The sequence below is a fragment of the Labeo rohita genome, chromosome 8 (assembly GCF_022985175.1).
Source record: "Labeo rohita strain BAU-BD-2019 chromosome 8, IGBB_LRoh.1.0, whole genome shotgun sequence".
NCBI classification, from domain to species: Eukaryota; Metazoa; Chordata; class Actinopteri; order Cypriniformes; family Cyprinidae; genus Labeo; species Labeo rohita.
In genome coordinates, this window is record NC_066876.1 from 31754518 (window position 1) to 31766750 (window position 12233).

Genomic DNA, 12233 nt, shown 5'->3' on the forward strand with positions numbered 1-12233 from the left:
ATATAATATTCTTTATATAGGGCTAATAGTGTATATATTATTATTTTTTATGTTTTTAACATTTAGTTAAAAATGTGTATTAGTGTATATATATTATTATTTTTTATGTTTTTAACATTTAGTTAAAAATGTGTATTAGAGTATTATTTAGTATCTGTCTGTTTATCGACTGATCGATCGTTCTATCTCTCTTTGGGCTATATTTATGAAGTAAAGTGTAGTGGGCGGGGTTTGCGTTGTTCGCGTTCCGCCCACCCGAGTTCGGACCAATGCGCTTCCCCTGCGTCCCGCTGTAACCGAACACACATTCGCAGTGAACGGCGCTGGGTTCACATCATCACACCTCCTGCCGAGCCGAAAGCACATGAACTAACAGATGACCCGCTCGCTCCTTCATCTCTCCTGCATTAGAATGACGGAGTGTGACGCGTGCGTCCGGAACGCGGGTGTGTTTGTCGAGCTCTGCGTTTCTCTGAACGGACTTCAGCTCTCCATCTCTGTGAGATCACTCTGAGCTTCTGTCTCCTCCGGCAACTTCTTCAAATCTCTCCGCACGGACTCTCTCTCGGACTAACACCGCGCTCCTGCTTTGTAGTTGCATGTGTGGATGAGAAGCGCTTCTGCAGACTCGCTCGTTTGTGATATGCGCGTGTTTTACAAAACTGACGCGTGTTAGAATGAACCCTAAACACTGACTGGGTGAATTTTTTTTGTCTCTCCAGCGGCGCAGACCACAGTTATTGACCGTAGTGCGGACATTCACACCACTGACAGAAGATCGTGGACATCTCAACACTTGCTCCACTGTCTGACATCAGGCGCGTCGCCACAGATGTGAATGAAAGTCGACTGAAGCAAGAGGAATATACGTGTCCAAGTGTGCCGTAGCGATGCTGCAAGTGGAAATGATCATATTCGTGGGTGTGATTCTGTGGATGTGTGTATTTAGTCAAGAGCCCAGCTCAAAGGTGATGGCTGATCGATACGCGGTCTACTGGAACCGAACCAACCCCAGGTGAGCGGATCTTTCTGTTTATATTCGCCGCTGCTTTGCGCGAACTTTGTATACGTGACACTTTGCATTTTCATTTCTAGAGAGATATTTCATACGCATGCATAAAAATACAGTTATTAAAACGAAGTCAGCACAACGATAGGATGGCGCGTTATTTATATGAACGCTTTATTGATGCCGCGCATCAGTCGCGTTTCTGCGATTATTCGCGATTTGTTATAAATTATTAATTGTGCATTTAAAAAAAAAAACAGAACAGTAGAATAATATCTAATTCTGTTTATTCTTATGGATACATATTTGTATCATAAATAAAAAGTGTCAGTAAGAAATTAAACACAAAAAAATCACGCAGATTTTTCTCTTTAATAAAGCGTCATGGAATGAATTGCATTAAACAAATAGACACAATTCGAGCCGCGAACGAGTTTCGGCCCGTTCCGTCGCTACGGGTGCGGATCGGACTTTATATCGTAGGCTAAAGTTTACTTCAGTGTTTGGTTCCGTACATTCAGATGAATTCATTGGCAGTCTCATGGTTTGTCAGGGCAGGATGCATTTTTCAGTACAGTTGTTATGATAGCCTACATATTTATATTTGCATAAGTGAAAACGTCTCTCCACAGAAATCTATAAATAATCGAACGCTTTTTTCCGATAGACCAACGTTGCACTGTAAATGAATTCGTGTGGCTTTGAAGCGTCGATGCACTGATGCACAGTGAAACTCTGAAATAAAAGCTATATGTATTATATGCATTAACACACAAATTCATTTCAATATCCTGTAATTATCTGCAGTAAAACATGAATAAAAAGCAGGTGTATGAAATGTTTTTTTGGATATTAAAAGGGCCGCACTGTGAAGAGCAGGAGACCAGATCTGCTTTACACGAATGAACACAACTGTAAATGACTTTGCAATTCTCCGTTCAAAAATAAATAAATAAATGCACGTTAAAATATCTTGCAATGTTAATATGTGGTGAATGCATTTAAAGATGATTAACAAACAGAAGCAATAAAGCATTTAATAAGTGCTTCATAGCTTGAGGGTTTTCTCCACTAATTTAAAAGTTTTTATTTTTTTCATTCTTTTTTTATTTTAAAGCGAAAGAAAATAAACTAACATCATATAACTCTGAGTCTCTGAATGACCTTTAATGTTTAGTTTATTTATTTGTAACTTGGCTTGTTTCTTATTTAAAATGTCTGTCTAATTTTGATTGAATATTCACACATTTACACTTTTCATAAAAGCAGCAAAGTTTGTTTTTTCAGTGCATCTCCAGCGCAGCTAAAAAAAAAAATAGGTTGCATGTCATATTTAAAACTTGTTTGAAAGCAGCAGACTGCTGTCAGAGCGAATAGATCTCTGCTGATTAGAAGTTTTGCGGTCAGAATTTCCCCCCTGCTTCGAGAGCGCAGGTTATTTATGTGACACTTTGTTTAAACAGAAAAATGCAAAGTCAGGTTTCATGTTATATGTGAAGCTGAAAAGCCACGCTTTCGTTTGGATGCACGGTTGATCGTGAAGATCGTGAATTAACAAAAAAAAGTTAATTGCAGATTGCTGTACGTAAAAAAAAAAAAGAAATGTTTCAGAATATAAAGTCCTGTATTTTTTTCTCCTCCATGTTTTTGGGGAAATAACCCCAGTTCCCAGAAGCCCAGATGGTTTGCAGTGATTCACGTCAAGGCCTATAAGAATCCAGTGGTTTCCGAAGTCTTTTATTGTCTTGTTTTTGCTTGAGGGAAGCAGATAGACTCACAGAAAGGATATTTTTTGTCCAGTAACTCATTTTGATGTCCAATAATCTTGTTTGTTTGACTCATACACCCTCACAATGATCTGAAAAAGAAATGCATGCATGCAGGACATAATATGAACACATGGACTGTAAAACTCACTGACCAGAATGAATTTTTTTTGCATGTAAGTTGAGGTAGTGTATCCGCTCTGTATTCATCTCATGAGTATCATGAATATCAGAGGGGCAGAGAGATTGACTCAGGCCGTCTGCTGACTCTCCGCACATCCGTTCCGAGTATGAATCGTTAATTAGTTAATTACTCGCTGCACCTTTGGCACGCTAAACAGCCGTAATGAGGACGCGCACCGTTTCCCATGCTCAAGAAACCCCGCCAGCCAGATTTCCCTCTGACTTCCTTCCACTTTAGCTGCGACACTCTTTATTTCTCAGTGCCATGCTGAGCAGAGAAAATGAATGAATACAATTAGATATTTCAGGAGCTTCATTCCGGCTGTGCGGCTCCTCCGCTGGAGACCCGGGCGTAAGGGTCACACGCTCTACGAACGGAAACCTCACATATATTCAGCTGTAACACGATAGTAGGGTTGCTTGCGAAAATGTTCCATGATGAACCAGCGAGAAATGTGTTCCCACTCGACTTAAACGTGCAGGACCATCCGGCGTTTATGGGACGATCGTGTTTACGGCAGCATTTCCCATAAAACTTCCCAAAACACAATTCGAAATCTATATCTATCTATCTATCTATCTATCTATCTATATATATATATATATATATATATATATATATGTATATATATATATATATATATATATATATGTATATGTATATGTATATATATATATATTTTTTTTTAATGTATAGAATTAAAAATAAAAATGAAATATAAAACATTGAAATATTTTTATTACTATTTGTTGCAGTTTTGTGTGCAAAAATACATTTCTAATTTTTATTAAATATTCATAATTAAAATGCATTAAAATTCAAACTTTAATTTGAATAAAAAATATTTTTCATTATATATTAAAATGTATTTTGTAAAATAAAATAGTTGTTTATTAAATATTTGTAATAATTATTAAAATTTTGTTTGCTAAATATCTTTTCATAATAAAATTCTACATTTTTAAATAAAAATATTACTAACTTTTTATTTAGCATTTTTTAAAATGACTTTTTGTTTGCAAAAAATATTTTGCGTACTTCTGCTGCTTTACGTGATTTTTTTAAGAGAGAGAAGTTCCCACCATTGTTTAACCACACAGAGTTGAACCGTTCTGACCTCCGCAAACTCCACATGTAGCAGCTTATATGTACTTGCATGTATTTTATGTGCATTTTAGCACCTCTTAAATCTCTCTCCTCTGTTGGAGCTTAGAAAAGTACAGTAATGCATGATCCAGCTCAGCTGAGAAACGTAAAACATGGTCCGTGCTTCATGCATGTGGCATTCCTGTTTGCTTTCTTCAGCCGTCTATGACTGCTGCTCTAAATATGAAAACAGAGCCTCTTATTCTTCAGCCTTAAACGGATCCTGCTGCAATTCGGACTGACTTGACTAGTTTTGACACTGCCTATTTTCCTCTTTTAGCCTTGTAAAACTTCTCCCGCGGTATGTAAAATGTGCCGTGCCTTTTCGCTGTCGAAATTCATTCTCCAAGATGGTTTACGTACTGGAGAGTTCAGCAGGTCCATGAGAAACCTGGTCTGGGGAATGATTATTGTGATGATTTTAAACAACAGACGATGACATAAAAGACAGAAGATTTGAAAAAGAGAGAGCGGGATGACAGTGGATTAGAAAAATAACTTTACGGTTATCCTGCAACAGCTCATTAGGTGCTTGAAAAGGCAACGGGACGTTTGTGCGATGCAACAGTTCTTTATTTAATAAGAGAGAGAAAGAGCCAGGGATTTACTGTCTGTTGTTTTTGGATACAGTATCTGGATAAAATGCTTTCTCAGGATAAGGCTTTGTAAACTTTGATGGCATTGCGTTGGTGTCGAGTCTGCTCTGGATTAGACGTACATGAGCGAACGCTGGAGAGACGCAGCTGCTGCAGGTTTTTCCCGTGCAGTTCACTTTAGAATCTGCATGCAGGACCAATTTATTATCAGCAGCATTCTAGCTGATTCTCTCGTGTAATTCGATTTATGTAATTAATTTAGCGCAGACTCTTCTTGGGTTGTGTGTTTAATCTAAAGCCACATGGCTTAATGTTCTGGTCCACTTTTAATATGCAGCAGAGGAATGTGAGTCAAATACGCCCTAGTGCTGCAGGTTTTGTTGCATGTTTTGTGCATCAGCATGATTATGATGGCTAAAATAAGCAAATGCACAAGACAGATGTTTTGGTAGAGCTTGTAAAGATCCTTTACTTAACAAGACTGCAATGCATTTTATTTTATTCGGTTTTATTCCTAATGCATAATTAATTTTCAGATTTTAAGAGCCTCATCCAGCAAATAATGGTTAAAATAAGCCAATGCACAAGACAGATGTTGTGCATCGCCTGGTAGTAATAGAGGAACGTTTGAAGAACTTTTGTGAAGTTTTTTGTGCAATTTATTTTACTTGCTTTTATTCGTGATGCACGCTTAATATGAATTAATATTTGAAATCTGAGTGCCTCCTCCAGCAAATAATAGATAAAATAAGCAAATGCACTCAGAAAAAGGTACAAAAGCCATCATTGGGATGATACCCTGATAAAAGGTAGACCTTTGTAACTTATTTACCCCAAAAGGTGCATTTTAGTAGCTTAAAGACACATATTTGTACCTAAATAAGTACCTAAATGGTACAAATTAGTACCTTTTGAAAGCGTAACGCCCCAGTGACAGCTTTTGTACCTTTTTCTTGAGAGTGCGCCCAAGACAGATGTTTGTGCTTTAAAAGAGCTTGTAAAGCAAGATCCGTTTACCAAACAAGACTATTATAAAGTAATGCAATTTGTTTTGTTTGGTTTTATTCATAATGCATATTTAATATGGTTGAAATAAGCAAATGCATTCAAAAAAAAAGCTGTCACTGGCATGATACTCTTTTAAACAGTATGCCTTTGTACCATGTTTACCCTCGAAAAGGTGCGTTTTAGTACCTTAAAGCTACATATTTTTTTCTAAATTAGTTCCTAAATGGTACATTTGACATTTGACAAGTTTTTTGCATCGTCTGGTAGTAATAGAGCAAGATCCTTTTACTGAACAAGACTGTTGTAAAGCATTGTATTTTATTTTAATAGGTTTTATTCATAATGCATATGTAATATGAATCAATATTTGAAGGTTGAGAGCCTCATCCAGCAAATAATTGTTAACAAAAAGGCAAATGCACAAAATAGATCGTCTGGTAGTAATAGAGGGACATTTGAAGCAAGATCGTTTTACTGAATGAGACTTTTGTGAATTAGTATTTGAAGCTTGAGAGCCAACAAATAATGGTTAAGGCACAAGAAAGATGTTTTTGCATCATCTTAGTGCTTGTAAAGCAAGATCCTTTTACTGAACAAGACTGTTGTAAAGTAATAAAGGTTGAGAGCCTCGTCCAGCAAAAATGGTAGTAATAGAGGAGCATTTGAAGCAAGATCCTTCTACTGAACAAAACTTTTGTAAAGTTTTTATTTATTTAATTGGTTTAATTCATAATGCATATTCAAAATTTTGAAATTTGAGAGCCTCATCCAGCAAATTATGATTAAAATGAGCAAATGCACTCAGAAAAATGTACAAAAGCTGTTCAAATGGTACACCTTTGTACCTTATTTACCACAAAAAGGTGCATTTTAGTAACTTAAAGGTACATATTTGTACCAATATTAGTACGTAAATGGTACATTTTGCATATTTCTATTTGCACATCGTCTTGTAGTAATAGAGCTCCTTTTACTGAATATGACTCTTGTGAAGTAATGCAATTTGCTTTTATTCATATGCATGTTTTTATGAATTCATATTTGAAACTTAAAAATCTCATTTGGCCAAAAATGGTTAAAATAAGCAAATGCAATGATGCAAACCCCAAAAAGTGCATTTTAGTGTCTTAAAGGTATGTATTTGCACCAAAATTGTACATATTAGTACCTAAATGGTACATTTTGCATATTAATATTTGTGCATTGTGGTATTAATAGAGCTTGCAAAGCAAGATCCTCTTACTGAATATGACTCTTGTGAAGTAATGCCATTTTTCTGTCATCATATGATTGTTTAGTATGAATTCATATTTGAAACTTGAGTCTCATTTTGGCAAAAAATGTTTAAAATAAGCAAATGCAATAATGCAAACCCCTAAAAGGTGGGTTTTAGTAACTTAAAGGTACATATTTGCACCTAAATTGTACATATTAGTACCTAAATGGTACATTTTACATATTTATATTTGTGCATTGTCTGGTAGTAGTGGAGCTCGTAAAGCAAGATCCTTTTACTCAAGACTTTTGTGAAGTAATGCCATTTATTTTATTTGCCTTTTATTCATATGCATGTTTAATATGAATTAATATCTGAAACTTAAGAGCCTCATCTGGCAAAAAAAAAATGGTTAAAATAAGCAAAAGCAGTAATGAAACCCCCTAAAAGGTGCAATTTAGTACCTTAAAGAAACATATTTCTACCTAAAGTCTACATATTAGTATCTTTTGTGCATAGTCTGGTAGTAATAGAACTTGCAAAGCAAGCATCACTGTTTTGAAGTGCATTTTATGCAGTTTGGGTTTATTCATAATGCATGTTTAAAATTAATCGATTTATGAAGGTTGAGAGCCTCATCCAGCCAAAAATGGTTAAAATAAGCAAATGCACAATTCAGATTTTTGTGCATCGTCTGGTAGTAATAGAGGGACGTTTAAAGCAAGATCCTTCCACTGAACAAAGCTTCAGTGCAATTTATTGTATTCATTTAATGTGAATTACTATTTGACGCATACAGCGTTTCTGGCTGTTCAAATGCTTTATTTGTAACGCTGCATTGGTCTAAATGTGGCATGACGCCCGTGTGGCTGGTGCATCGGTCATGCCTGCTTCACCCGTGCCATTCCACATTCACACCTCCGTTTAAGGAAAATAAATCAGTCTCCAGCTGCGGGCGAATTCTCCAGAAATTGAAACGGGTTTGGCGAGACTCGGCAGCCAGGTAAACGTGCCGTAAGATTTCATAAGTGCAGAGAGTATGTGGAGCGAGCGAGTTTTCATTTGATTATTTTTAATGTGCATCACTGTTTACTCCGGCGAGCGGCTCCTCGTCCAAACAAACAGACAAACAAGCCGAGCTCTCGCTGCTCTCCCGACCGCCCGCTGCAAATATTGAGCGGCCGGTTCCTCTCTCTCTTCCTCACGGCCAGGCCTCGGCCGCTCTGAAAGGCCACTATTGTTTCCCCTCGCTGTCGCCTCTCCACAACCCGGGCCGAAAGTATGCATGCATTTAGAGAAAAGGAGAGCAGGAGAGGATGAAGGGGGGTGAATGGAGAGCGCTTCACGGTGCTGCTTGTAATACTCTCTGCGTTTACAGGGACGCGGCGAACGGGCCACAATGGAGGGCAGAGGCGATTTCCCTCGCCGCCGCTTTCTCCCACGCCAAGCGGGGTTTCACAGACGCATGTGTCTGGCCGCTTCTACCGGCCGGCGAACAATGTAGGTGACATTTCGGAGCTCGGGGTCTGTGACGAGCCCTAAGCCGACAGGATTAACCCCAGAACTGGCCTTTGTCCTTCTTCAAGTCCTCCAGGGGGCGGAGGGGCTTTCGCGTCGGGCCAGGGTGTTTTGTTGCACCCAAGATACAGTATCGGCCCTCGCCGTTGTTGTAAGGATGTCAGAGCCGTGCACAAAGCACAAAGGAACGTGATTTGCCTTCGCTTTCCCGAAACACTCAGGTTCCCCTGTGTGAAGTTCAGATACGCTTGAACGAATTTATGTTTCTCAAGATCTAAAAAGCTTTTGATCTGAAGGTTTTTGCGTAAATGCTTCAAATTAGGTTTGTAGACAAGTGTAAGTTGTGCACACATATGAATTATTTACAAAAAAATGTTTGTGATTTTATTTTTATATGTATTTTTATATTTTTATATGTATTATATTTGAAACTTTATTAAATTATTAAATTAAATTTAAAAAAATAATTAAAATAAAAATTGTTAATATACACTCTATATAATTTTTTAATTGATATTTAAAGTGTTTCTAATTAATTTTTGCAATTTATATTAAATATAAATATTTGAACATTATATTTTATATATATATATATATATATATATAATTTTTTTTTTCAGATTTACCCATATGAATTTGTTTCTTAAGAGCTTTTGATGTTGTTTTTTCTCAAATGCTTCAAATTAAGTTTGTAGACAAATGTAAGCTGTGCACACATATGAATTATTTACAAAAAATTATTGATTTTATTTTATGTATTCATTTTTATATGTATTATTTTAAAAATGTAAAATAGTATTAAATAAAAAAAATATATATATACATTTTATATTAATTGTCTGTTTTTTAAAATAATTTTTATAATTTATATATATTTTAAAATAGATAATATTTCATAAATATAAATATTTTAACATTATATTTTTATTTTTTATATATAGAGAATTTTTTGTCAGATATACTCAATTGAATTTGTTTCTCAAGATCTGAAGAGCTTTTGATCTGAAGGTTTCTGCTTAAATGCTCAAATTAAATTTATAGGCAAATTTAAGCTGTGCACACACATGAAAAAATATTTATTGATTTTATTTTATTGTATTTTATTTATGTTTTTTATATGTATTATATTTTGAACATTTAAAAAAGTATTAATTAAAAAATGTAAAAATATACATTTTATATTTAAAATACATAACATATTACGTTTTTTCAAAATGTAATTGTTAATATAATATTTTGTAAATATAAATATTTTAACATTATGTATATATAATTTTTGTCAGATATAACCGATTGAATTTGTTTCTCAAGATCTAAAGAAGTCTTTTGATCCACAAGGTTCTTAATTAAAAAAAAAAAAAAATTAATATCATTGCATATATTAATTTTTTTTTAATTTACTTTATTAGATGCATTTGACTAAATCTGAAGGTGCCTGCTTAAATGCTTCACTTTTTTACTTTAATTTTGTAGAGAAATATAAATTCTATCTACACATGAATACACTTATATATAAATTTTCATTTATTTTATTTTTATTTTGCCTTTTTATTTATTTTATATATTATTTCTATTTATTATATTTATTTATTATTTTTTGATAATGGAATGGATGGATGAACAAGTTAGCATTTTTACTTTAGTAGTTAATTTTGTGCAATTTCTTAGTTTTCTTTTTTCTTGTCAAATCTGGAAGATGTAAAACAGAGCGAGTAGACGTGACAAACTTTTGACTGGACGTATAAAAAGAAAATCCTTTACACACACACTCTTTTGTCTTAAGCATGTGGTCAAGTATGTTTGACAACTTTCAGCTTAAAGTTTGTTGATGTTGTTCTTGTAAATTTTGCGGTTTTGGCGTAAACCTCGCCGGCTCACCTGGAAATGCGTGCAGTGTTGTGGGTGTCTTGACAGAGGTTTGTTTGTTTTAGCGTCTCCGGGACTGAAGTGACTCGAGGTCTCCTCGGCGTCCCCTCATTCATGCGGTAATGGCGTGGAGTCACTAAAGGGCTTAAAAAGCCATCGGCTCATTGTCTAGTGACACAAAACCCTTTCCTCTTTAATCCCTCTTCCTCTCCTCCATAGAAACCTTCCTGCTCACATTCGGCATTCATATTAATCAGTGTTAAAGGCCTAATGAGATAAATAAGACTTAAGAGGAACCCTGGAGTGTCTTTGGAAGTCTGCAGAAACAGTTAAGTTATAAATATCGGCCCGGACAGTTGCTTTCAGCGCCTGAGAACCTTTAATTGTCCTCTTCTGTTCTGTCTTGCAGTTGCGTTTGACTGAGAAATTGAATATGCTGCGTTTCCAGCGTCCCGCTAGGATATTTAGCATCTGTTTCTAAAGCCATGTTTGTTTGGCTGCTGATCTCTCTGCTTCCCAAACCTCAAGCTGTTTTTTTTTTTTTTTTTTCTTTTTTTTTTTGCCCTCTCGGTGCTCAATGGTCCGGTCCGCACGGAAGAGGCCATCTGGGGCGGCTTCTTTCTCTCTCTCCCTCTTTCTCTCTCTCTCTCTCTCTCTCTCTCTCTCTCTCTCTCTCTCTCTCTCTCTCTCTCTCTCTCTCTCTGTCTCTCTCTCTCTCTCTGGACCTCTCTCTCTCTCTGGACTAATCGGGGATTACTGGCCCTTTACATGTGCTGTAATAGGCTCAGGGCTTTAGGGGCTGTTGGGGTGTCTCCTGCGCTCCTCTGTTTGATTTAGGCCCAGTGTTGTGGCTACTGCGACCGGCTGACAGTCAGTTAATGCCGACGGGTCACAAACATCCAGATGGTGAAGGTGGATTCATTAACTCAAGACACAGGTCTGATAAAAAAGATTACAGCTCATGGATGATTATGTATAAATATGAACGACTGTTTTGAGGTACATACTAAGAGAAACATCTAGAAGCAAGGAATATGTGTGTTACACAGAAAGCATTTTAAGATTGTGAGATTAAAAGTGTGTGAAGTGTGGAATAATCTGTATTAACCATCAGAGATCCTTTATTTATTTATTACTGATATGAGACATAAATATGAATACACTGAATTAACTAAATACATTGTTAATTACTATGAAAAAATATATTCAAGCTGAAATTATTTATCATAAGAAATCTGTTTGTTTTTTAATTGGTGAGATGCAAAACACTTTTATATAATTGTAATAATAGTAATAGTAATAGTAATAATAATAGTTGATCAGAAGTTTATTAAATTAATATACAACTTTTATATACAGATATATTTTTTTTTTACTTTTAAGTTAAATAGTTTTGGGAAGTTAAACCAGGGTTATTAAACTAAAGTTATAACTGAACTTAAATAAAATAAAATATTAAAAGCTTATTTCTGCTAGTTAGCTAGGGAACATTGCTTATTTTAATTTTAGTTTGATTTGTTGTACTAAAATAACTAAAACTACAACTGAAATAAAAATGTATAAAAATGATATAGATATAAAAATATGTAATATATAAAAATAAGTAAAATAACCCTGCAAAACTACTGAAAATTACAAAAATGCACACCAAAATTACTAAAAGTTGAACTAAAATTAAAATGAAAAAAAAAAAAAAAATGTATATATTATACACTATACTAAATAGCACTGGTTTAAATTAAATATTTAATATTTAAATATTATTTAAATATTTTATTTTATTTTCAAATATATATATATATATATATACACATATATACATATATTTGGTGGGTGATAAAATTTGTTTACCAAATCTAGTAATGTCATTCAGTACTTGAATGGTTTTCATATTCATAATAGTGTTTTGGCATAGCGTGTTTTA

At 34.9% G+C, this 12233-nt stretch overlaps 1 protein-coding gene across 3 annotated transcripts in view; it reads left to right on the forward strand.

The window, feature by feature from the left end:
• Positions 1-319: 319 nt before the first annotated feature.
• Positions 320-12233, forward strand: part of efna5b (ephrin-A5b) — a 145773-nt gene continuing 133859 nt past the window's right edge. For 2 of the 3 annotated variants that reach the window (XM_051118075.1, XM_051118077.1), the window contains exon 1: positions 320-1015. In XM_051118075.1, coding sequence (XP_050974032.1) covers positions 891-1015 — 125 coding nt within the window. In that variant the 5' untranslated portion in view covers positions 320-890. The remainder of the gene's footprint in view (positions 1016-12233) is intronic. The other variant, XM_051118076.1, reaches the window with a different exon arrangement.